At 43.5% G+C, this 25,193-nt stretch overlaps 1 protein-coding gene across 1 annotated transcript in view; it reads left to right on the forward strand.

The window, feature by feature from the left end:
- The window catches only part of CACNA1G (calcium voltage-gated channel subunit alpha1 G), a 148,901-nt gene extending 134,060 nt beyond the window's left edge, over positions 1–14,841 (forward strand). Inside the window, exons 34-40 of the mRNA XM_075720155.1 lie at positions 836–976; positions 4,166–4,300; positions 7,346–7,535; positions 9,652–9,701; positions 10,341–10,456; positions 13,701–13,845; positions 13,987–14,841. Coding sequence (XP_075576270.1) covers positions 836–976; positions 4,166–4,300; positions 7,346–7,535; positions 9,652–9,701; positions 10,341–10,456; positions 13,701–13,845; positions 13,987–14,841 — 1,632 coding nt within the window. The remainder of the gene's footprint in view (positions 1–835; positions 977–4,165; positions 4,301–7,345; positions 7,536–9,651; positions 9,702–10,340; positions 10,457–13,700; positions 13,846–13,986) is intronic.
- Positions 14,842–25,193: the final 10,352 nt, after the last annotated feature.

Consider the following 25,193-nt stretch of genomic DNA (forward strand, 5'->3'; position numbering starts at 1 on the left):
GTGTGCTGTTTGACTCTTACAATGGTCCTTGTTTCATTGTACGTAGTAGACATTCCCTACATGAAAGGTGCAACCCTTGAATCGCTCCCATGCAGCCTGTGAAAGCCAGACCCTGCTCTGTATAACCTCCCATTGTCTGTGCTGTGGCCAGCTGGTTTGAAGTTGGCCAGGACAACTGAGGCACCTCACCCCACATCTGGCGTGCGAATTAGTGACCTGACATCTGGGCATCTTCAGCTTTTATGGACAGGATGCTCAGCTTCCCTTCAAGTTAGGTTATTTTAATTTATGTGACCCCTGGATAGGGATTTAGGTGTCAAATATTAGCTCTTGCTCAAAAATGTGGACAGTGGGTATAGAAACCTTACAGCAGTAGTGTCCTGTAGAAGTCCATAGCACCAAGTATCAAGATGCTGCTATACTGGCCCCATTACACAGCTCAGATCCCAGGAGTAACCGGTCACGTTTGCTGAGAGCGAGAATTGTCCCCAGGGAGGGCCCTGAGCGGGAGCAGCCACAATCCCGGGGCAGCCAGCACCGGCCTCATCTCTAGTAATGTCTGAGAAAGCTGTCACTGCTCACCGTGATATTACTGCACTGTTCTCTCTCCTCTCCTGCCTCACCTCTCCTGTCCCGTTGTTTCTGTTACTGCTGTTCACCCTGAACGTTTCTGTCTTCCCCCCACCCTTTCTATTCTGTTTTTTTTTTTTCTTCCCCTTTTGTTTGTTGTGTTTATACACTGTCCTTTTTTTCTCTCTGTCTCTGTCCCTCGCTTTTTCCCTCTCTCTTTTTGGCTTGCTCTCTCTTTCTGCATGCTATACACCACCCCTCCTAGGAAAGGCACTTGTTTGATACCATATCACTGCTGATCCAGGAATCTCTGGAAGGAGAGCTGAAGCTGATGGACAACCTGTCAGGCTCTGTGTGCCATCATTATGCCCTCCCAGCTCCCGAATATTACAACTCTGAGAACCAGGTTAATATTCCTAATTTCCTGCAAAGTCTCCATCCAAACTTGATTTGAATGAGACCTTTAATAGAGAGTTAAAGTTCTTTATGTAATGTAGTCACAGGGATTTTGAAGCATAAGTCATTCTGGCTTTTTCTGTGGGAGTTGAGATAATATCTCGGTTTATGGTGTTGTATATCAATGCAAGAGGAAAGTACAGGCTCTGAGTTTCCCTCTTCAACACAGTAAGAAGTTTTTCATTGGGATTTACTGTTCACGAGTGTTGTAAGGAAACGTACAAAATCCCGTCTTCATCCTTCAGTGGGGTTCTTGTATTTGGCTTCTTGCTCCTCACCAGGGCTCCGTAGCAATGTCAGGACACATCTGCAGAGCCTGGAGTATGGTGTGAGGTTTTCCCAGAGCAGAGCCTGAGCTGCTGGGGATCATAAAATGATCTCTACATTCTGTGTCTACTTACACTGCATGAAAATCCAGTTTCAAATGATTTTCCTAAAAAAGGCTTCTTGCAAGTGGGTCATTGTAAACTAGATCCTCTTCTCTGATTTAAACTGAATTTAGACAGCGAGGCAGCCCTTAATGATGTACTTAAGTAATTGTGTGCTCCAGTGCTTTCTTGAACAAGGGCTGTAATATGTGTTTAAAATTAGTCCATTTACTTCTTAGAATAAAATACCTACTTTCTCAAGCATGTTATTGTTTAGAGCAAATATTTTCCCTAAATCACAGCAGTGACCATAATAATAATTCAAGCATACCTTTTTTTCCTTGCAGTTGGAATTGAGCAAATTTCATATTTCTTGATTTTTTTTTTTTCCCCTTTCTGGCTAAAAATAGCAGATGTTTTCTTGATAAGTCAGTGTGCTTATTTATGAGCTCACTGACACTCTAAATTATCCAACTTGGCAGTTCATTAGAGGAAAGGAACAAGCTTAGGTAAGATGAAATCCTACTGCAGATCTTTATATAGCAGGCTAACATGTCTCCCTCTGATTGCTGCGTATCACTTCCCAGATTGAGGTCTATTAAGCTATGGGAAGTGGTTGCCTCTAAGAATTGCCAGAGGAATAGAGACAGTAGCGTTGGCGGGGAAGGCAGAAGGTCAGTATGAAACTCAGCGAGAGCTGGTTGGAAATTTTTGATCACAACATTTTTCACCAGAAAGTGCTGCTGCGGCAAAAAAATGGTTTTGTTTTGACATTTTTTTAATGAAAAAATATAGCATACTAGTTTGCAAAGGCTTTTTCTTTCAAAATTTAAGCTTCCCCCCCCCCCCCCCCGCCCCCCGTAATTAAAACCCATATAAATCAGTTGAGTGTTTCCAACAAAATGTTTTGACAGTTTCAAACTCAATTTTGGGAGAGGAGAGGCTGAAGGGTGGTGATGTTTTGTTTACATTTTGGCTTTTCTGTTCACACCATTTGTCATGTTCTCAGGCAAGTCAGGAATTTAGAGCAGCACTGCGGCTTGCTGAAAGCAACCTGATTAATAGCAGCTCCCAGCGGAACAGCAATATCAGGCAGGAGCTGCTGGTGTCCACCATGCTCTAGCACAGCCCTTCCCCATCTGCTTGGGCTCCAGTCGGAGGGCTGATTCCGTCCCCATTAGGGATCACCATCCTCGTGTTGGCAACCTTTGCAGTGATGCTTTTTTGGGGAGCCTCGTATGAAATCAGGAGCTCCTCCAAAGCATCTCTCTCATCCATTGCCAGCGGACAACTGTGTTAGAGGACATATCAAACCCAAGGTTAGATGAAAGGAGCCCGACCCTCCTCCTTATCTCGGCTGAAGTTTTGAGCCTCTCAAGGTTCACTCATCACTGGGTTTATTTCACCCCACTGATGCCATTTCTAAGAGTGAGAAAATCCAGCCCTCTGACAACTTAAGTGCAACAGATCCGTGTCTCTGTGGTTTCTCTTGGAAGATATTATTGCTGTTGAAAGACTTTTCAAGCATAGAGGATAGGGAAAAAAAAGGCACAGTGAGAAATGAAAAGGAAGCACCTGGGACTTGTCCAGACCAGGAGGCCTCTGCAAGCATGAGCCAGGTCTGTAGGCCACCCGATGAGATGCTGTCCCCAGTGCCTCTCTCCCACTGCCAAGGGCACCAGCCTCAGACACGTACCTGAGGGGGGAATTTGGGGAGGGCTGAGCCTGCACTTCAGGGCTAGCATCCCTCCTTGCAGTGCCTGGCAGCAGGCATGCTGCTCTGGGAGAGACACTGCACTCCCATTTTTCCCCTTTCTCTCCAAAACCTGAAGTGGCATTTCACATTTCTTATAAAAAGAGCTCTGTGTCTAGGGAAAGAGCTTCATCAATATTTTGATAAAGACTTTTATCGATTACCTGAATGCCTTCAGCGGGGATGTGTTCGTGCAAGACACATTGGTACAGCGTCGGTGCAGCAGTGCAGCACCTATTCCCAGCTCGGGTTTGCTCGGAGCTGGAGGAGGCTGTTGGGGGCCAGGGCTGGGGTGGCATTTGGGGGCTGGAAGACGCAGGCGGTTCTTTCAGTAGGACAGTTATTGGTGCTTACCGAGGCACTGGAGGCTCTTTAGCAGCCCAAACCCCACTGAAGTCACCAGGAAGGCACTCGCTGACCTTTCCAGACTTTGAACCAAGCCTTAAGTTTCTCCCTGTTCCCATTTAGCCATTAGGAAGTTAATGATAGTCCCACCTACCTCTTGGGGAGGGGGAAGTCCCCGTACCCTCCCCGGAGCACACTCCATACCCCACCTGCAAAATTATTTTAGTGTTGGGGAATATTTTGGGACTCAACCAGATTAGCTTAGAGGCCAAGAAAACGGCATGGTTGTTGGGTAGGAACAACTTCAGAGAAGTCAGAAGATCTTGAAGCCTATTGTATTTGATCATAGTCAAGAGGATAAATATCTCTCTTCATCTAGACAGGAGAACAACAAAATACAATGCTAGCATTAGTGTATGGCTTTAAACTCCCTCCCAGCTCACTGGTAAGCATTCAAGTATGAATGTCCCACTCTTTTTTTTTTTTTTTTTTTATTTCTTTGTTATATTTTGTTTCTTTAACGTTCTGTCCCCGGTAACAATGTGCATGATGTAGCATCTCCCAATGGGGGAATATTGCTTTAGTGTCTAGAATTATTTAGATTATGATTTTTTTTTTCTTTTCCTAAAGATTTGTGTCCTGGTTTCTTATGCTTAATCATCTCTCCCTTTAGATCCCTCTAGCTGAGATGGAGGCTCTGTCTCTGACGTCAGATATTCTCTCTGAAAAGTCCTGGTCCTTAGCTCTGACGGATGACTCTTTTCCTGATGATACTAACACACACTTACTTAATGCTCTGGAAAGCAATGTACATACACTGGTCGCTGTATAGTCTGATGTTTACAGGGTTCGAAATACTGCTTCCACCTCTCTACACCTGCCTAATGGCATTTTCAGTTCAAGGACATTTCCAAATAGCACCAACCTTTCCCCTGAACAGGACATTGTCCTTAATGCCATTAGGTCCTGGGTTGTTATCACTCTTGTCCATGAATTTGGCTCCTTGCAAGGAACAAGTGTTTTTTTCTATTTTTCCTTTGGTGTCTTATGTAAAAACAATGTGTTTTCTACAAGTAAAATAAATAGTAAAAAAATATTTTGGTCAAGGTTGAAATTTCCTCCCCATCTGAAACAAATCAGTGATGCTGCATGGAAGAGACACACATGAGCTAATGATTCATGTGTCCTCTGCTGAGGGGTCATCTACAGCCCTTTAGTTTGTAATGGATTTTTGTCTTTATGAACACAGGCACCACAAGGCTTTTTGCATGATTGGTGCCAGACTGTTTATTTTACAAATATCAGATGGGGATCTCTCTGAGATGCTGCTTGTTTTGTGAATTCTTACGAGCAGTCATCCCACTGGGGGTGGGGAGGGAAGTAGTTTGGACTGTTTTGTGTCTTTTTGAATGAAATAATCAGTATTTTGAACCCTGCCTTAACCATCTCTTCTTTGAAACATTAGACATTTTTAGCTGTGTAGCGGTCAAGTGCTTTTTTCTGCTGTACAACAGACATAACTCCTTTTCCAACATTTTTGGATCATTCCTGTTTTCTTTGTTGTTGTTCATGTACCTGCCTTTGGATGTTGTGTTGTTGATAAATTTTCTGCCATTCTAGTCAATTGTCATCCTAATTAGCACTTATTTGAGAAACATCTCTTAAACCGTGACAATATTTCCCATCATGCTTCATGGCATCACGTGCAAAAGATTTTGTAAACTATGTTTAGCATTTTGTATGGGACATTTTGTTTCAAAATTAGTTAGTCTGGAGAGCTGGACTGAGGAGAGAGCCCTTCTAGCTTTGAAACAGATTAGACAAACCTGTTTGACAGCATAGAAAAGACTCAAGGGTATATCCAAGAGAGATGTTTTTTCTCAAAAAAAAAAAGCAAAACCAGGTTGAACAAAGCATTTTGTGAATTTGTGTCAATACCAACAAAGTGTTTTGGTCAAAACAATTTCCCAAACTCCTGAAAAACTGCAAGCTTTCATTGAAATATTTTCTAAATGCAATATTTTTATACTTCATTTAGACACAGCTTTGGTTGGAAAATATCTCAGAGTGTTTTGTTTGACTCAAAATAGATTTGTGTTGGGATTTTTTTTGGTTCACGGAAAACTCAGATTTGATTTTCAGTCAAACCGAAACAACATGTTTTTCAAAACTACTACTGAACCAAAAAGTCATGTGCTCTCGCTGCTCTGTTTGTGAGCTGGACTCAGAAGATCATTTTGCAGCCATTTTGAATGGTTTTCATGAAGTTGACTCATGAGATTTCCCCCAAGATGATCAGAAAGTGGAAATGAGCCCGCTGTGGTATTGGATCCCGTCAATGAACCTAAAGGTTCATTAAAGGTTGGGGTTTGGGTAGGATGTTGAATCCAAATTCTTGTGTTCAGATCCAAATGGTTTTGAATTTGCCATCTCCAGTTTCAGGCCATCTTTTTTGCTTTAAGCTAAATAATATGAAAATTAAATAGCATAAACATACTGCTCGGAAGGGGAAGGCAGGGAGGAACAGAGAGGTTCCCAAAACCAAGGTCTCAGCTTTACCAGCACAGGTTTCGCTCTCCTTCCCTGAGCTATATCAGGAGACTGCAGTCTCTCTTATCTAGGCTATATCCAAATTGGCAGGTTCCTGAGGACTGAAACTAATGCTGCATGACAGTGCAGATCCGTTTCCTTCATTAAATTTACAACAGTGGTCTTCCTTTTTTTTCCCCCTTTTTTTCTTTTTTCCTCCTTTTTTTTTTCTTTTTGTAAATTCCTTTTAATCTCATCATGTTTCTTGTGCAAACAAAATGCCATAGTGAAATTCTGGTTTTATGACTAAAGGATAAAATTGGGAAAAAAATCTCAGTGCTGATTTCAGAAAGTCTGTAATGCACTCAGTGAAGGGAAGATTTATCAGAAAATAACATTTAAAGTTTTCCAAAAATGATCAGCAATATACTGTATCAGACTACAGTGTCACATCTTATTTCTGTGTTTTTCAATGGAGACCTTTGGAGATGAAATAATTCTTTCATTAGAAATATCCAGCAAAGTGGACTTTGCTTCCATTTTTGCAAATACTGTCCAGCATAATAACACCCAAGAACATTTCTGGGATGGAGATATTCCCCTATGAAATCAGACCTGAATCCACCTCATTTGATATTGCCTCTGGTGCTGCTCATTCCAAGAGACTCTGGCTGTAAAAACTCTACAGTCAACATATATACAATAACTCTCGCTTGCGTTAGATTCTGTCTAGTTAGAGAATGGCTTTAACCCTGGAGCAGTAGGTTTAGATATCCCTTTCAATAAAATGGGTTTAGTTATTCATTATGTGAGAAGAAAAAACAATAAAATTGTGCTGGGAGCCAGAATATAGAATATTTTTTGTAAACTAGTGTTTGTAGTTGTTGGTTTGGTTTTTTGTTTGGTTTCTTTTTTTTAGTTGTTAGAAGAGGAAACTACTCACCTTTGCAAAAGTCTGACTTGCTGATGAGGGCACATAGAGAGAGCTTTACCGTTATTGCAGTGGATCAAAGTTATGCAAAGCATGTGACCTTTGCTGGCCTTGAGGCATGATGCCTTCTTTGCATATCCCTGAAATAGTCATGGTTTATTACTACAGTGTTGCTTCCTCTGTTTCTGTGGTTCATTCTGTGTGACAATTTATTGACAATACAAAATGAGGGGTATAGTTTCCTGGTAGATCCATTCATGCAACTTGTACATACTAACGATGTGCATGCCCATCGTGCCATACTGATTGCAATGGCTGTCGCTAGCGTTTCTGGGCACTTCTCCTCTTCCCACCCCATGATGTCTTCCTTCCTCACTGTTTTCTTCCCCGTAGGCTGATCTCCGCTCCAAAGATGACACGCTGACCCTGTCTCCCAGCAAGGACTTGCTGAGTGTGAGAAAGCCTTCGGTGGGGCGCACCCACTCTTTGCCAAATGACAGCTACATGTTCCAGCCGCCGTACTTCAGCCCCTGCCCTGCCTCCCTGGGCGAGAGGAATCCGGCACATCACAAGTCCCAGTCAGGTACGCATCTGTCAGCTGGAACAGGAGCAGGATTTTCCAATATAGCAATAGCCTGGATTTTCCAAGCTATTCAGTAGGAGGCAGCAAATTGCCATCGGTTTCCAGTGAGGTGTTGGTGTCCAGACCTGTGGAATGGCTTTGCAAAGATCCTCCACAACTTGCAAAGACCCTCCACAACTTACAAAGTCCAGGCTGTTAAAGAGAACTCCTTTCCTCTGAACTTTTTGGCAGTGTGACAGTGAGCAGTTGGCCTGGCTCAATGCTGGTTGTCCCCTTGCCTGGTTCCCTGAAGGTTACAGTCCATACAGCCTGGGTTCCATCCATCTTGCCTGAGCTAGCTATGGCCCCAGAGCAAAAATCCCAGCAGAAAAATATTTTCTCATGTCTGTTTTTTTGCAGCAGTACCTATTCTAGCAGGTTTTGGAAGCTCTGTATGGGAACATATGTGAAAGATGGGAAGATGGTGTCTCTAAATGCCTGTAAAATGAACATAAATGCGCTGAATTGAGAGAGATCTCAGTGTGAGGTGAATGGAAAAATGAGAGTGTAGAATTGTCCTTCCCAGTGTGCATGGCTGGGATATACGCCTTAGAGCTAAATTCAGAGATATTCTTAGATACAGCATATTGCAGACACCAAGGGCTCTCTCTCTACCTGCACCTCTGTACTGTACTTGCAGCTGCCTCCCGGTGCTTATCAATGTGCTTTCATTTACTCTGTCTGCTAAGGGTTACCTTCTGCTGGCAAGTGAATGTAGCAGTCTTTAATTCTCTGTACGCGCCATCATTTCAGACATTTGTCACAGATAAGACAGAGAAGTTTCTACAAGCATTGTCATTTGAAAGCCTCTAAGCAGAACATAATTTCAGCACTGTTCAGAATAGTAGGAGATTTGCACAGATTAGAAATAAGATATTGAAATTTGCATAGTAATAAGAATTTGGATGAATAGTGACTGTTGAACAGCAGAAAAAAAATATGGACACAACAGAGGAAGATGAATCTGGAGTTGTGAGAAATCACTGACATAATACAAAATTTTCAAGGTCAAGATCTGTCCTTTGAAGAACCTTTGTACATAATGCAAAAGGTACAGCTAAAATCCTGGTCTAGTCCCACTGAAGTCAATAGCAAAACTCCCATTACCTTCAGTGGAGCCAGAATTTATGGCGCTCTCTAACAGCTGAGAAATTCCTTGGAATTATAATCCCTGACCATATGAAAGAATCCCATTTGCTACAGAGGGAGTTTCCAGTGCTGCATTTTTGACCCTTAATTCGGACGCGTTTGCCCTGTCTTGAACAAAAACTATGTCAACTTGACCAAAAAGTGGGTAATTTCTGAGTCCCTTCTTTCTTCAAGACTGCACTTCCAGCTTGGAGAACTCAGTAGCCCCATCTGACAGCCCTGGCTTGGGCGGGGGCTGGCATTGCACCCTTGTAAATCTGCAGGAAAAACTGTTCCACTGAGATGTAGGAGAAGTATTTTGGAAAGGCAAAGCTGATGTCTTATTCATAACCACATTAAGCAATTAAACCTTTTGTGTTTTTCTCCTGCTGGTGAAATTCCAATCGTCTTAAGTGGGCCAAAGTGCTCAGAGGTGGGTAAGGTGCCCGTATCTTGGCATATGCATCATTGTCCTGTTCCACCTACAATGTCACTGCTTTTCAGGGTGGGCGAAGTCACCCCTACCTGTTTACAGCTTGTAATATTATAAAGTGCTGTGAAGATAGCAAAAGGTGCCAGGCACCTCTAATAAATCACCACAACTAAGCCATAATATTTCAAGCTGAGAAAGGTTTTGTTGTCAGAAACACTGGCACTTGCAGGAGGTATTTGTTTGAATACTCCTTCGTAATGGGGCTGTTGTTCTGGGAAAGTTTCCAGGACAAATGAGATTCTCTGGGATGCAGTCCAGGTTAAATGAATTGTTTTGAAAAATGTTGAGCCTGTGGTGGGGGGAGCATGCAGAGTTTCAGACCTTTTAGAAGAAGTAGCCAGCAACCACAAAGGGTCAGAAAGAGGCTGGAGAGTACGTATTTCCTTCTCCTGGGATGCTTTGTAAAACCAGCCGTGAGAGCTGCCAGGTGCTGTTCCCTTTTCGCTTCATTCCCAGTGTGCATGCTGGTTTTGAGATCCCAGCAGTCGGTCTCCGCATATGCTCAGGTATGGAGACATCCTTTTCTAGAGTCTTTCAAAGTCAGACCCTTGTGGTGCTAAGATGTGTGCTTGCCTGCAGAGTTATTGGCCCTAAAGCAGGGATGTAGAAATTGCCAGTTCAGATGAACTTCTAGTTTGTAATCTTCTGTTCTTAACAGGAGCTAGTCCCAGTTGTATCAGGGGAAAATGCCAAGAAAAATGAAATAATAGACAATTTTGGAATAATTTATTAGTAGGTGGGAGTTTTTTCCCAATCATGGACAGCCAGTTGCTGAATTCAGTGGTTTTACCGTGCCTGTCTGGTCCAAGGTGCAACCGAGCAGTTTTCTCTGAAAGGTCATTGAGATTGGGATGCAATCCCCAGAAGAACGTCACATTTCTGTCTCTTCTCACTCTTGCAAGGTTCAAAGGCATCGGTGCAGTCGCAGCCGGCAGACACCAGCTCTCTCCTGCAAATTCCAAAAGACCATTTTCACCATGTAAGAGCTCATGACCATTTGGTGAGGGAGAGCAAACCCCAGGTTTCCCAGCAGGTGCACTCTCCTTCTGCAGAAAGGCTGCTCCGCAGACAGGTAAGCAGGCTTATGATCATGGACCTGCTGAGGTTTTATGTTGTTTCCAGGTTAACCATGCTTTAAATTCAAGGAGGGATTCACAGAGAAACCTCTGGACAGCTGTAATTCTCCTACAGAAATAACAAAAAGGCTGATGGATTTTGATCTGAAAGACATCCAGGAGTCTCCAAAGAATGTGCATGATGAGTATCATCTCCTTTGGCAACATGCCTAAATGTTCTCCACATTGTTAGCACTTTATTTTTTATAGTCCTCTTCATAAATGCAGCCAAATGCTCCCCAGGGGCTCGTTGGGGTTGAGGAACTAATTCTTAACTGTTGTGATTTTCTCAGTGCTTGAAAGGACACAGGGACTGCAGAATCCATACCAGGCCACCCTTCCTCTGGCTCTTCTGGTTTCTTGAAAGGGGAAAACTGCTTAAAGGAAGCTGAATATCTTGTATGCAAAACCATCATGGAAAGCATACTGCTTTTACAGTGAGAATTGGAAATTAAGATCCTTTTGAACCTCCTGTGTGCTTTTGAAAAGTTTGAGTATATGCAAAACAGAGCACATTTTATTTTGCAACTGGTTTTATCTCTAGTTTTTGACTGGCATTGATTTAAATCCTGATTCAACTAAAGATCGAAGAGATCTAATCAAAGATTCCAATCTGGTTGATTGGAAGCATACGTTCAAATTTATCTTTTTTAGTAAAATACTTAAACTTGTGCTTCACTCTCACATTTTTAAGCATATTTCATTGTGCAGCTGGACCAGGACCAGAGGCATGTCTGATTCCCAAACTCTTCTTTCTTTAGTAGTTTCATGCCTGATTTTATATACACAAAATAGATCAGTTCTATTTTTTCAAAAGCAATTTCCTTCCTGCATGAAAATATTCCCGTTTCTTTCATCTTTTAATCAACATTGACAAATTAGACAGTTGATTCATTAAGCTCTAAAAATGAATGTGAAGTACCAAGGTTAACAATTACATTAGTCTGTAATACTAAATTGACATAAGAAATTCCTAACATGTATTCGTTTGCACAAGGCTAGCCAGCTACCCCAATCACTGCTAATGGGGAAACTAATTGATGTCATGATTCCAGTTCATAACCACTCTCTCTTGCTTTCTAATGAATAACAGACCCATCCTTTTGAACCGATCTATCTAGAATAAATTACCATGTTAGCCATTTTCCTCAGCCTAATTTTATTCATATCTTTGAAGGCTTCTTTTTCTAAACCTTTTCATATGTTTAAGTTAATTTATTCCCCTCCCTCCTCTCTCTGCTCATGCAGTGACATGAGCACGCTCTTTGAGTGACATTTCAGAGAGAAAAAAGCTTTGGGACAGTGAGCATATGTGGTCCATGGGCCAGACAGATCCCTCTGAAGTTTACTGAGGTGTTGCCTTGGGCATGCTCCTGAGTAGCGAGGAGCTCCCAGTGTGGCTAATGGGAGCAGTAAGGTTGTTCCAGGCAACAGGGCAGTATTGCTGTTACTGTTAATTGCAATCTAGATGGCCAGACACTGTGAAAATTAGTTCCTAAAGGGGCAAAATTCCCTTTACGACCCCAGCACTTCTGCTTGCTCAAGTGCTCTCTGCTTGGCTCCATTTATTGCCACCACTAATTTGTTACTAGCACATCACAACAGCCCAAACCAGCAAAGCATTTGGGTTTGCAGTACCCATTTTTCCTTATTATTACGTATATCGCATGTAATTCTGATTTGCTTTCTTTTCTTTCTTTTCTTTCTTTCCTTTCCTGTCTCCCTTGTCCCCACTCCTTTCCTAAATTTCTGTATAGATAAATCTTGTCCACCACATACCTGGTCCGTGCACTTTCCTCCATCATTAAAACCTGTGTGTTTAACCTCCCTTTCCCTCCAGAGTGCTGGAGAGCGAACACAGTCGTTCCAGTAACATGCAGTTTAGACGCCGGAACGTTTGACAATTAGCGATGCACTTGCAGATGAAGATGAGTGGATTGGATGCTTTGAGAGAACATTTCCTGCTGAGGAATATGCTCCTTAGCAATGCATTGCACAAAAGCTTTTTCCTAGGGGAATTCTACCTGAAATTAAAACTATATTGATTTTCTGGTTCCAGGACTGTGTATCCAAGGTGTAGCCCACACCAAGCTGTGGCTACTACAGGTGTACACCTCAGTGGGATGGCAGAGGGTCCTTTTATTTTGCAGCAAACTAGTAAAACATTTGTACAAACAGTTACTACTAACAACTACCAAAGATGCCTGTATCATAGGGAAAGAGCAAGCTGGTGGTGACTAATACTGTTGTTGTTGCAACACAGGTTGGTGTACAAGCAAAAGTAATGACAATAATTACTTTTTGCTTCTGTATTCTACTTCTTTGTGGTCTGTGTGTCTTCTCAGGATATGAACATGATTTCTTCTCCCAAACGCTCACTAAAACTATTGGCATTGAGGAGACCAGAACTAGCTCCACTCTTGACTGTGGTTAGTTGCCAGCATTATGCTGTAAAATTTTAACTAGAAAGGATTCACCAGCATTGCACAAAATAATTTGCTGTATTAAATATTCTCTCAACTCTCACAGATGACAAAGGGAGCCCAATGTGCAGATGTAGCAATAGACTTGTGTATCTGCGCGCACACATGTGCATACTGCAGCTGATGAGAGCTTTGCCTGAATAGAGATCATTTGGCTCAAATGATCCTTTTGGGACAATTTTTATATAAATTCTAAGATCATTTTGGGGCGATTCGTCACAAAAGCATTCCTTAGTGTGAGGAATTTCATCTCCTTACACTTCTCTAAAGGACTGAGACCAGCTGTACGCATTTCCTCCAAATTTCTCTGTGAAGTTTTTAATCTTTAAGATCATTTAAGAGTCTGAGAGTCTGCCTTTAAGGGCCAGTTAATGTGGCTGATTTATAAACCCTTTTGACAAGGGGATGTAGTGCAGTGAAAAGACAAAGCCTTCAAAACATGGCATATGTTCTCTCTGCCAGCAGGCACCGATGCTGCATACGGCTCAAGACAGCCAAGGTAAATTGTGCCTTAGGAAGCCTGAACTCAAGCATCAGAACAAGTTGAAATAATACAGATTATTATTATTATTAGCCCAGCTTTGGACTCCAGCTTTTCCAGCTCCCCTGCCGTAAGGTGGTGCAGAGTCATGGCTCCAGCCCGGGGACCAAAGCCAGGGACAGGCTGCTGCCCTGATGCCGGTGCAGAGCATGGTTGCTCTGGTGTTGCTGGCTCTGGGGATCCTACTCCATGTCCTCAGCACTACCTGAGCTAGAGAAGGGAATACACAGATGTGCTCACTGGCACATCTTCCCTCTCCCGCTTGTACCTGAGCTGCTAAAAGTATAAAGGGCTTTGCTGTAGACCCTCATCCTTTGCATAATGAGAATATGTCTAAGTTTGGGTGGGGGCATTCTGTTTTTGCAGCCCTCCATCCTTCAAGGAGAAAGCTAAAGCTCAACCACTTACGAAGAATGAAGGGCCAAATTCTGCTGTCACTTACACAGGGACAAACCCACAGATCTCTGAAGCATTGGAATTGCTAGAACCCACAACACAGATCATTACAGGAGTCAGTGGGTCTGTGCTGAGATATCTCAGCAGAGTTGAGTGCCCTGTAAATGCTGTGCCTTGCTTGTACTAACCTTTGTTTGGTCTGTCTCTCTCATCTGGCAACTCCCCTCCTCCCCAACCCCTTTGCACTCCGATACAGATGGCTATAAGGAACGACTCTTTGGATAGCAAGGAGAATCTCCACACCGAGGTGAGTGAACTCTCTGACTCAAATATCCCCGCTGTGCCCAAGGAGGAGTCATCAGTGGCTCTGACGCCCTCAGAAGCACAAGAGTTGGCTGCATGGAGCCGGGCAAGCGTTCATACGCAGCAGCTTTCCCACAATCAGTATAATATTTCAAAGCAGGCACCAGGGTCGTGTGCTTGTGCAGACTCGTATCAGGAGACACCTGGAGATTCAATGGACCAAGAAGTATCTGAGATAAACAGCTCCTCGGAGCCTTTCACTTCAGAAACTTGTACAGCCTCGAGTGCCTGTTCAGATGTTCAGCCTCTCACTCCTAAGAGGAACATAGGCAATACTGGCAACGTTACATTGAAGGACCTGAAGAAATACCACAGTGTAGACACCCAGGGTCTTCTAAAAAAACCGCCCTCTTGGTTAGATGATCAAAGGAGACATTCAATAGAAATTTGTTCAATGGAAAACAGCCCTCAGCACCATTCCACATCTAGCTCTTCTGGCTTCATAAGTCAGGTGGTAAGTGAAATGGAAGGCTTGCAAGGAACACGGCAGAAGAAAAAACTGAGCCCTCCATGTATATCTATAGATCCACCCGATGGACAGAGTTTACTACCTAGAGGACCTCACAGCATCTCACCTGCCAGTGGAGACATTTGCTTGAGACGGCGTGCTCCATCTTGTGAGTCCAAGGATTCGATGGATATAGGGGATTCATTGCTTCCAGACAGTATGTCAACATCTCCTACCCCAAAGAAAGACTTGTTGACACTTCCTAGCTTTTCCTTTGATCAAACGGAAATGGACCCTTGAGTTACTTTTCTGTTGGTGCCAAATGTTTTCTTCCTTTCATGTAATAGAAAAAAAAAATTAAAACTCTGTATTCCAAAATGGCACTGGGTAAAAAATTTCCAAAGAAAGATTAAAGAACCAGCTGGTTAAAAGAGTGGTTAACCTATATCACGCTTACTTAAGCGTATGTTCTGCTTAGGTAAAAGCAATACAATGTGCAGAATCTATATGTATATTATATTTTATTAAATTAATTGAATCTAGTATTGCGGGATGTAGTACATTTTGTGACTAAAGACTCGTTTAATTTTCTTCTATTTTATGCGTCTCAGAATATTTCTGAGATAAAGTTGTTTTTTATGAATATTTTAACCTAAAAAAAATATATTTAATCCCTTCTCTTTTTTTGTTTTGTTTTGTTTGGGTTTCATTTTGTTTTGCAAAGCACAAAATGTAGCCAATTAGTGCATTACGGAGGAAATGTATCCCACAGTCAGCAGTAAATAAGGATTATTTAATGTAATTTATTTTTCCCCTTGGACTTCAATGATATTCTGGCAAAAAGATTGTTTGGGTAGTATAGAAATGCAGTGGCAGTTTTTTAACAAAGTAATATTCCACTCTTGCATAAAATTGACATGCAGAGTAAAAGCAGGTGCACAAACCCAGGAAGGTACAACATGTGATAGATGTCTGAAGATGGTGAATGTAGAGCCATTTAACTGTAGACAATACTGACTTACAAAAGGATATTATAAATCATCCACTGGTGACTCACAAAATCATGTCAATGCATAATTTTCATATGTGCCTAGGAAACTGAGGCAAGAAAAGCCTGTGGTCACTTCTGAGATGTTTTTCCAGTGTCTCCAAGACAGACTGTTTGTTTTCCTGAGTTTCACACCTCTGCAAGCCCACTCTCTGCAGCGGAGCTCCTCCTTTCTGCACCTGTGCAAAAAGGAGAGAAAGGCCGTGTTTAAGATTTGCAGTGGGTGAATTCAGTGCAAACATGACACAGCCGTGGGCTTAAGCACATGTTTAAAGTTAAGCTCTTGCTTAAACTGCCTTTGAGGTTGATCGTATTTAAGTAATTCTTGAAAGTTAAAATCATATGCTCATGTGTTCGATAGAATCAAGGCCTATTGCAAGTTATTTTATGGAATACATGTAAGAAAGTCTGTAGGTACTGAAATGACTGTTGATTTTCAGTTTAGAAAGTCGCTTTTTTGCTATCACTGCTAGTTAATTTACATGACCCTGATTGTAATTTTATTTCCAATCTATCAAAAGCCTTAAGCAGCAACATCATGATAAAAAGTAGATAAAAACGGAATTCATGTCCATACTTTATAACATTTCCTTAACATTAGCCATCTCAGAAATCAACTGCTTACTTCTGTGCTAATGCCCTCTGCAAAAAGCAATCTGTAAAACTGGACAGCGCAGCCTGAAAATCAAGAGAGGTTGGCCCGGTTCAACACCTCCCGCTCTTCACATTACTGATGGAAACCAGACATTAACTTCACTCAACTTCCATGAAATCACATTAAGATGTAAGCTAAATAAGACTGCAGGCATGGTTTGAAGTGTGTGAATAGTCACAGGTTTAAAACTGCATACATGGATAAGGCTTTGCAGGATCGTGTCTTTAAACCAGCACAAGTAAGAGGAGGATTTGTGCTAATTCTGTCAGTTGGGAATTTGTAACTTTTTGAGAACTACTGATCTTTTCAAATCACTACAAATTGTTGATGTACAGCCTTTTATCCATTCAGAGATTAGACTGTTACGACTACATGTATCTGCATTGGCTTCAAGTATACATACAAGAAGAAGATTCTGTTCATACCTAAAAGCCCATGTGAGGTCTTAAGCTCCTTTATTTTCACTTGAGGACGTTTACTCCATAAACAATCCCTACGGATTTACATGTCCTGTAGAAACGTAAGGGCTTTCAGCGGGAAGTCAGCCAATCAGTGTATTTGAAATAGGAGGATTAACATTCTGTACTATTTACTGCAGTTAGATTAATTCTTGCCTGGGACATTTTTCCCGTCTTCAACGTGGGCCCATACAGAGACCGCTCTCTTTGATATGCCAGTCCAAATCCAGAGTTAAGCCCGTTTAAAGCAATGATTTCAAACAAACCTTTCATCAGTTCTTCCCCCAGATCATGTTTAAGGAAATAATAAAGTGACAGTGTATTAAGCCTGGGAAATATTCTTAATCCCCTTTTTGGTTTTACACTCATAATGAGCCTTAGCTTTGCCTTTCACATGTACTAAATAATTTGGGAAAATAGCTAGGCCACTGAAATTGCCGACCCTGGTTCCTTAATGATTAGGAGTGTGTTTGTATAGCTGGAACGATACTACTCATACAGTTCCTTCCTTACAAAAAAAACATGCAACATTTTAGCTTGAAATCATGGCACAAAGCAGTGATGTGATGTTAATCCAACACTCAACTCCAAATGTAAGAGAAAGCCTAAAGGCTCTTCTATTTTCAATACTTTGGCTTTTGCCCACTGACAAGGTTTGTGGAAGTAACAAAAAGTTTACATCATACGTGAATATTCAGTAAAGACTAGCTAATAAAAAAAATACTCTACGATGATGCATTCAGGAAAAGAAATCCATGTAAAATAGTTGTTTTCTAAACCGGATAAGTTTTTTCTAGATGCCCTTTTGAAAAACAAATAGAAATGTACTGCAGAGTGTGCAATAATCTTAAGATAATTTTAAATACCGTTGGGGGGGTTTTATAGAATTTGACTTTTTTTAAACAAAATGTACAAAATCCACAGGAATTCTGTAGAATGGTTATGTTGATAGAATTTTTTATATTTTTGTAGAAATCTATAGAGAAATTGTTAAAAGTCTGCGTAGCATCTTGGGAACAGAAGCAGCTCTTACCTACAAGTTTCTTTTCATAAACCTGGAGCCAGACCTACTGTATTACAACATGTAGAGCCTAGTTTCAGCGTCTGCATCCAGGTCGCGTTTAGAAGTAAGCAGCTAAGCTCAAGTTCTACGATATTGCAGTGCTATTACTGTTTGAGAACTGTACCCATACAAAAACATCTACCCCCAAAACCCAGCCCCTATCGATGGTAAAATAGTCGCATGGCTATCCAGTTCATTCAAGCACACCAGCACTTTACTACTGTGGATTTACTGTATACAGGTGGGAGGAGGATATTCTGCTATTGCCAGTCTGACACATGGGGAAAGAGAGATTGCAGACGTGTCTGGAAAAATGTAAATTCCATTCTTGCAGCCCCTCGCACATAGAACTGATTTTTCATAGCTTGGTTACAGGCCGTTTATACTGTAGATATTTTGGAGGAGGGCAAAGAAAACACTGTTTTTGATTTCTGTGGATTACACTCAGCACAAGGTGTGTTCAAGATGAAAAAAAAAAAAAAAAGAAAACAAAAGCGTTACCATTGTAAATTAGGCTATGCCCCAGTCTCCCCTTTTCTGCCCCTTTGGCTATAATAACCCATGTACACTACTACACAAGGTGACTAGAGTAGGCACAGTACCATTGCAATGTCCGTAACAACCTAGTATATATTATAGAACTTTGTATTTAATAGTTAATATATTGTTATACTGTATCAGGTATATAGGCCAAAACCAGGTCTTTTGGTCAGGGCAACAAAAGGTGGTATTCATGGGGAAAATTGGGTTAAAATGTTCCTTTTTAAAAAAAGAAAAAAGACAAAAAATGAGTGTAAATCTTTACAAATGACAAAACCAAATGTGTCCTATTAAAAGCTTTTGAAAAGAAAACAACTGTGCAGTGCCCTTTTTTGTTGTTGCTGATGATAATCTGTATCATTCAGAGCGGTCATATCTTTGGTCATGTTTTAATTGAGAACAGTTGGAGTAGGTATTGTATAGCAGCAGCGGACGGGAAGTTGAAAGAAAGATTGCAACATGTTGGTCCTTTGTGAAGCAATTCAGTTTGACACTGCAACCGAATCTGGCCCAGCGCATCGCTCAGGGTGTGCTGTTTTACCAAGACGACCATCGGTTGTGCTTCTGCAATTGCACTACACTGGCAAAGGACAGCTTGCCAAGTTGCTTAACGATGCGAAGGCTGCCAGGACTGCGATGGAGAGAGCTGCAGCCAAAGGGGAGAAAGGAGTCAGGAGAAGGGGCAGATTTGATCTGTCCATGAAAACATGTTGTTGTGAAGAGGAAGATGCCGGGCTTTTCCACGCATTCGCAACTTTAGGATTTCCAGCCTGAAGCAGCCTCTTCTCCATCGCTTCTGCAGTCATTTAGCTCCTTGCAAAGTGGGAGTTGGCGGGGATGGTACCGCCCTGGGAGCTGTGGACTGCGTGTTGCAGGGCAGCGGGGGCTCAGACTCCAGATGCTGCTTAGGTACTACCAGAAACATTTGAACCTAAACTCTTCAGGGTCTTTAGTGAATGAGTTATTTAGCTCCTAACGTGGTCTCCTCTCCTCTGGGGAGCAGCCACTAGAGGGAGGAACCAGGCACCTAGGCACTCCGCAGCCCTATTTCTCACTTTGGCTTGAATGACCTGATGATCGCTCTGCAGCAGGAGGGACCCTAAACTGACATCCAGAGCTGTTATGTTGTCTAGAGGGTGTTTTGATAAAGGCCCTCTCATATTCTTCTCTGAGTAGAAAACAGCAGGAAGGAAGTTAGCCCTTAAACAGAGAGAAAATGTGGATCTGTGCAAAATCCCATGCAAATCCACACAGAGCAGGACTCCAGAGGTGAGCTCTCTAATGGATCTGCATTGCCCAGGCTGCAGGGCCAACTCCAGCAGGCTGGAAGCTCGGAAGTGCCTTCCCAACCCTCTGAGGCTGGAAGATCCTCAAGACATTAAGCTAAGCTAGGCTGGGCCAAGAAAGCAGAGCAGTTCACAGGTTCAAGCACTTCACACCTCTCTGCACACAGGTGAGTTTAGCCCTGTGGGAACTCCTTATAGGGGATGGCAAATCCCTCTATTTCTAATGCTGTGTTTCAGAGGGACTTGGGAGGGGGCTTCTTTTTCTGCTCTGTTTTGTGAGTGTTCTTGTATGAAGCCCTTTTGCTGAGTTTTGCTTGTGGTTTTTAGAGGGCTCCCACTCAGGCTGGCTGCTTGCTCTCAACTTGCCAGAGCTTGGGCATGGCACTTTGATTCTGTTTGGTAAGTAATTTGGATGCCACATGAAGCTAGGTTGTTCTCTATGTAATGGTAGCCACATCCAGGGAGTAGCACTTCAAATTTAATTTGTTTCTGGCTTAGTTGGGACAGTTAGGTGAATTTGGCTAACTGTCCTGCTTCTGGAGAGCTGTGTCTCATCAGAAAAGCTGTGTGCACAGTACATCCCTTGGCTGGAGCTCTGCAAAACCCTGCCAGTAGCTGCATGAGAAATAGGAAAGGCCTATTTGTGCCTTGTGTATTTTGGGTGTTCCAGAGATATAAACAGAGGCACACCAACAAGTCTTAGATGTGACCTGTACTAGAATCCCCCCCTCAAAAAAAAAAAAAGGTAGGAAAAAGCAATTTAAAGAAATGTGCCTGGCTCCCTCATTGCCACCAGCACTCTGTAAAGGATCAGCTGTGATCAGCTACCTGGGGGGAGAATCCTGCAGATTACAGGGTGAAGGGCAGTAAAGTTTTGGAGGGACACAGGCCTGAATTGAAGTGCCCAGAGGTGGGCAAGGGTCATGGGCCCCCGGGGCGTGGGCAGCCCCCGGCCGTGCCGGCTGCCGCCCCGTGCGCAGCGTTTTGCTACCATCTAGTGGGCTTGGGGCAAGGAGCGGGTCTGGGCCAGCTGCCCTCCGGGCTACCGGCAGTGGGACACGCCGGCTACCGTGGAAATGTGTAGGAAGGACCCTGCGGTGCAGTTGGGCCCGCCCGTGAAGTGCTTTGTTTCCTAGCTCGGTGTTGCAGAAACAGCGCGGTATTGGGGGAGAGAGGGTTTCCGCTTCTGCGGGGATTTTCAGCCACTGAATTTATAAAAATATCTCTTCCTACAGTAGGAGGAGAGGAAGGATTTCTCCCAGCTTGCAGAGCCCCATGCCAGCCAGTGGAGCCACGCAGCAGACACATTGCTCCGTGCTTGCAGGAGCTGCTCGAAGCCAGGCTGCTGCGCACATCAGCTGGCATCTCCCCTCCCCAGCAGCATGGCCTGGGCTTCTGCAAAGTCCTGGGAGACAACAGCCCACCCAGGGGCAGTCCTAGGGCTGTCTGGCATCTCAGAAGCTGTGGCAGGCCCCGAGAGGCTTGTTTATCCCTGCACATGCTTATGCCTCCCTTTAAGCACCTGTAAAACATGCAGCCCAGCACGCAGTCCTCCCTGTGCATGCCAACCTGTGCCAGTCCTGTGCGGGCTGTGCACTCACACACAGCAGCTACGGTACATCCACAACCTGTGAGCTCCAATGGGGTATTGGACCTCTGCTTGGCCTGGCGTGGGAGAAGGAGAATCAAGCAGGCCTTGTGCCATCTTACATGGCTTGTGCTGAGGTGCTCAGAGGTTCGGTGTTTGCTCGGGCGCAGGCTGAGTGCTTGTCACTAGATGGCAATGCCATTAAGTAGTTTAGCTGGGATATTCGTGTGCATTAGTTCAGGTTGCACCTGAGGTCCCCCGTAACCTGCTGTTTCTGTTTGGTTTGGTGTGGTCTTTGGCATCAACAGCAAAAGACATTGCCTTGCTGGCATTTTTGCATTTGAGGGTGATTGGACTTTAAAGTGGTTTTTACATGTTGTATTCAATGCTTTGGGCATGTTTACAACACACTATATAATCCTGCAACATCCTCTGGCATTTTCTATTATTGCTTGAGTCACTGGATGCTATAATTGGTAAGCTTTCAAAGGTCCTGAATAGATTATCTTTCCATATCTATTTAATACTCTAAATAATGCTACCAAAGACCCCCGCAGCTCCAGCTGGGAAATGAAAAGGATGGTTAAACCACTTAATTACTTACTGTGCTAACAATTATTTTACGGAAACAGAAAGCAGAATCCAGCTGTTCCGGGGGAAATCAGGAAGAAGTTAATATTGGAGTCATTCTGCAATGGAAAAATACTGCAGTGGACAGCATGTGCTGTGCTGACACAGGCAAAGGCAGCGCAGAACCGCTCTGCTGAGTGTCACCAGCTCAGCATGACCAAGGGCTGGTGACAACAACCTGTTCATTCAAAAAAAGCAGGACCCAGTGTTTGCAGCAAGATGACACAGTGAATTCTGTGTGCCCATTTTGCAGTCAAATCCTGAACAGCTCCAGCCCATTAAAACTAGGAGGGGATTGTGGGGTGGCCAAGGTAGCAGGGGAGAGGATAAGCTGTGGCAATTGTGTTGGGGGCTGAAGTAGGATAGTTTGGGTCTTAGCTCCAGAAGGCCCAAGTGCCATATGCTGTTTGTCCATCACTCTAAGCTCCTTCTGCAGCTAAGCCCCCCACAAGCTGGGATGTGTTACACCTGCCACAGCTTCCATCAACCTCTGAAGGCACTTCAGAGCATGTTTGTGGAATTATCTAGCAGGCAAGAGAGGGATGCCCAGTGCATTCAGTGTTCAGCTGCTCACTGCTGGAGAAGCTCTAGGATCACTTTGGGGTGATCTAGGCGGTTCTCAGCATGTCTAGAGTCTTCTCCTGCTCATCAGTCTCAATATGAAATGTAGGAGCACTCATGTAACAGGGAAGACAGTATTACATGCAGTTTCCTGGAGGAGTCATACATACACCATTTCCTCCTTTTACAGAGCCTTGATGCACTGGGTGGACCCCACCTCACCCCACAGCGAACAGGACTTTACAGTGCAGCTTCAGGCCAAATGCAGTGTGCTCCTAACATCCCTGCGCTGGCTTTCCAGGGAACTGCTGCCTCTGTTCTTCCAGCCAGGGGAATCTTGCCTTCCACTCCTTGCCTACAAAGCCGTGTAGCTGGTATATGCCCAAAAGCAGGGCTGTGAGTAAAAACTGGAGCTGCAAATTCCCAGCCTACTCCTGCATCTGTTTTATCATGGGACTTCTAAACTGCTCAGTGTGCTTTCCAGAAATGAGGAAATTAAAGTTAAATCCTTTCCTGCAAGAAGAGAGAGATGCATACTATATGCAATGCCATTGACCGTTTGAGAAGAAACCCAGTCTGCTGCTACTCATGCGGTGTTGACTTTAAGCAGAGTTTGTTACAAGTCCACATCTTACCTGTGTTAAAACAAGGTGTCATCCTCTTTCTTATAAAGTAAATGTATAGGGCCTTGCTGTAAGTGATATTTTGGCAGCCTCTTTTTCTTGCCATCTGTAAAATGTGACACCTTGGTGGGTCTCAGAAAGGAAGCTGAGCCTCTGCTGTTCCAAGCAGAGAAAGAAGGTGATATTTATAGTCAACTAACCAGAAAACTGTGACTTCCAGAGCTGCACATGCTCAAGCCCTCCCCAACCCTCAACTCTAAATGTCCTTCTTTATACGGATTTCTTCAGAAGTCGGTCACACTTCATTTTGCTTTTAGTGCTTTGCAAATCAGCATGAGGTGTGATATGAAAAGAAGCCTGCCTCATACCTGGTACTGTGCTTACACAAACAGCTTCTCTCTCACATTACTTCTCTCCTGCCCCAGCCATCGCTCTAGTTGATAGCTAACCTGCTGCTGCGTGGCCCTGGGTGTGCCTCCTTGTAGGTGCTCCATGATTGCGCTGACATGACTTGCTCTATGTGTTAGCAGGTGAAAAGTCCTTCACTGTGCAGCTGGCATGGAAAAGAGGATGCAAATACATTACTGAATCAACCCAGATCAGATCTTGCCACTCGCTGGAATAAACGTCTGGTGAGAAAAGGTGAGTTCATGACCTCCCTGACATTCACACCAAAGGTGCCATTCCATTTTCCTGCACAGCCAGCCTGCATTTGGGGGAACATCGCAGGAGTAATAACATGTTTTAGGTACATCTGTCTTATTCCCATTATGAGAAGGAAACAGGACCAAAGTGAGCTGCCCAAGATAGCGCTTCAGGTTCTGCTTTGCACCAGGTTCAGCAGAATCCTTTACCATGGGCCTTCCCAGGAGCTTTTAAGCTTCCTTCCCCCATCTCGTCTGTCTGAAACTTTAATATTCCTGCCTTTGATTTTTTCCTCTCTGCTAGTGTGTTTTGCCAGATGGCACCTGGAAGTAGTAATTACACTGCAGTCAGTGCAAGTCGGCAGGGTCTGCTGTGAGGTCCAGGCTGGCTGCCTGGTGGCTCTCCTCGAGCTTGTGGTGGGGCACACAGGGAGCTGGCACCCCAGTTGGCACCCACTCATCAGTACCATCCCTGTTTAATGGCATGGACCGCTACTGAAGGCAGAAGCTGCCCATCATGAATTAAGAACATGAAGCAAGAGGCAGAATAATTTAGGGCCCCCTGCTTTAGGGTCCTGTGAGACCCAGGGAAATACCCTAATACAGGACCTTCCTCCACAGATATGGTGGAACAATTCCACTGAAGTCAATAATTTAATCAGGGATTAATTCACATTGCACATGTCAATGGAGCTGTGCAGTACACTGATAAAAGAAACCTATCCCCTCCTGTACACACAGCCTATGATAGCTGTTTGTGAGGTGCCTCTGTACCAAGAAGGCTGCGAGGAGACCTTATTGCAGCCTTTCAGTACTTAAAGGGGGCCTATAGGAAGGATGGGGACAATCTTTTTAGCAAGGCCTGTTATGACAGGACAGGGAATAATGGATTTAAACTAAAGAAGAATAGATTTAGACCGGATATAAGGAATACATTTTTTACAATGAGGGTGATGAAGCACTGGAACAGGTTGCCCAGGGAGGTAGTGGAGGCCCCATCCCTGGAAACATTCAAGGTCAGGTTGGACGGGGCTCTGAGCAACCTGATCTGGTTAAAGCTGTCCCTGTCACTGCAGGGGGGTTGGGCTGGATGGCCTCTAAAGGTCCCTTCCAACCCAAAGCATTCTATGATCTTATAATGCCAGAGCTGGTCTTAACTTAGGGCATGTTCTCAAACTGCACCAAGTTCTGCTCCTCAGGGCAAGAAACATGGAGATGCATGTTTGTGTGTCAAGAGAGATCAAATTCTCAGCACTTGGAGCAACGGCTCTCACAGGTTGTTGCAGGAGAGGAGGTTTAAAGAGCGATAAAGAAGTAACTCCTGCCTATTACTGACTTTTCTTAAAACTTTTATTGTTGTGCAATTCCACTGAACAAAAGTTTTGATGTAAGACTTGCAAAGACAACCCACGATGTCCTTAGATCTCGTCCGCCCAGTTGGCTAGGGCTCCTCTAGTATTTCCTTGTGAGGATTCTAATGTGATTGTGCTGATTAGCATGGATCAGGCTGAGATTTCAAATCTTGTAGGCAGTCACCCGAGAACCTTATCTTGGGC

This window comes from Pelecanus crispus, chromosome 12 (assembly GCF_030463565.1).
Source record: "Pelecanus crispus isolate bPelCri1 chromosome 12, bPelCri1.pri, whole genome shotgun sequence".
Classification (NCBI taxonomy): Eukaryota; Metazoa; Chordata; class Aves; order Pelecaniformes; family Pelecanidae; genus Pelecanus; species Pelecanus crispus.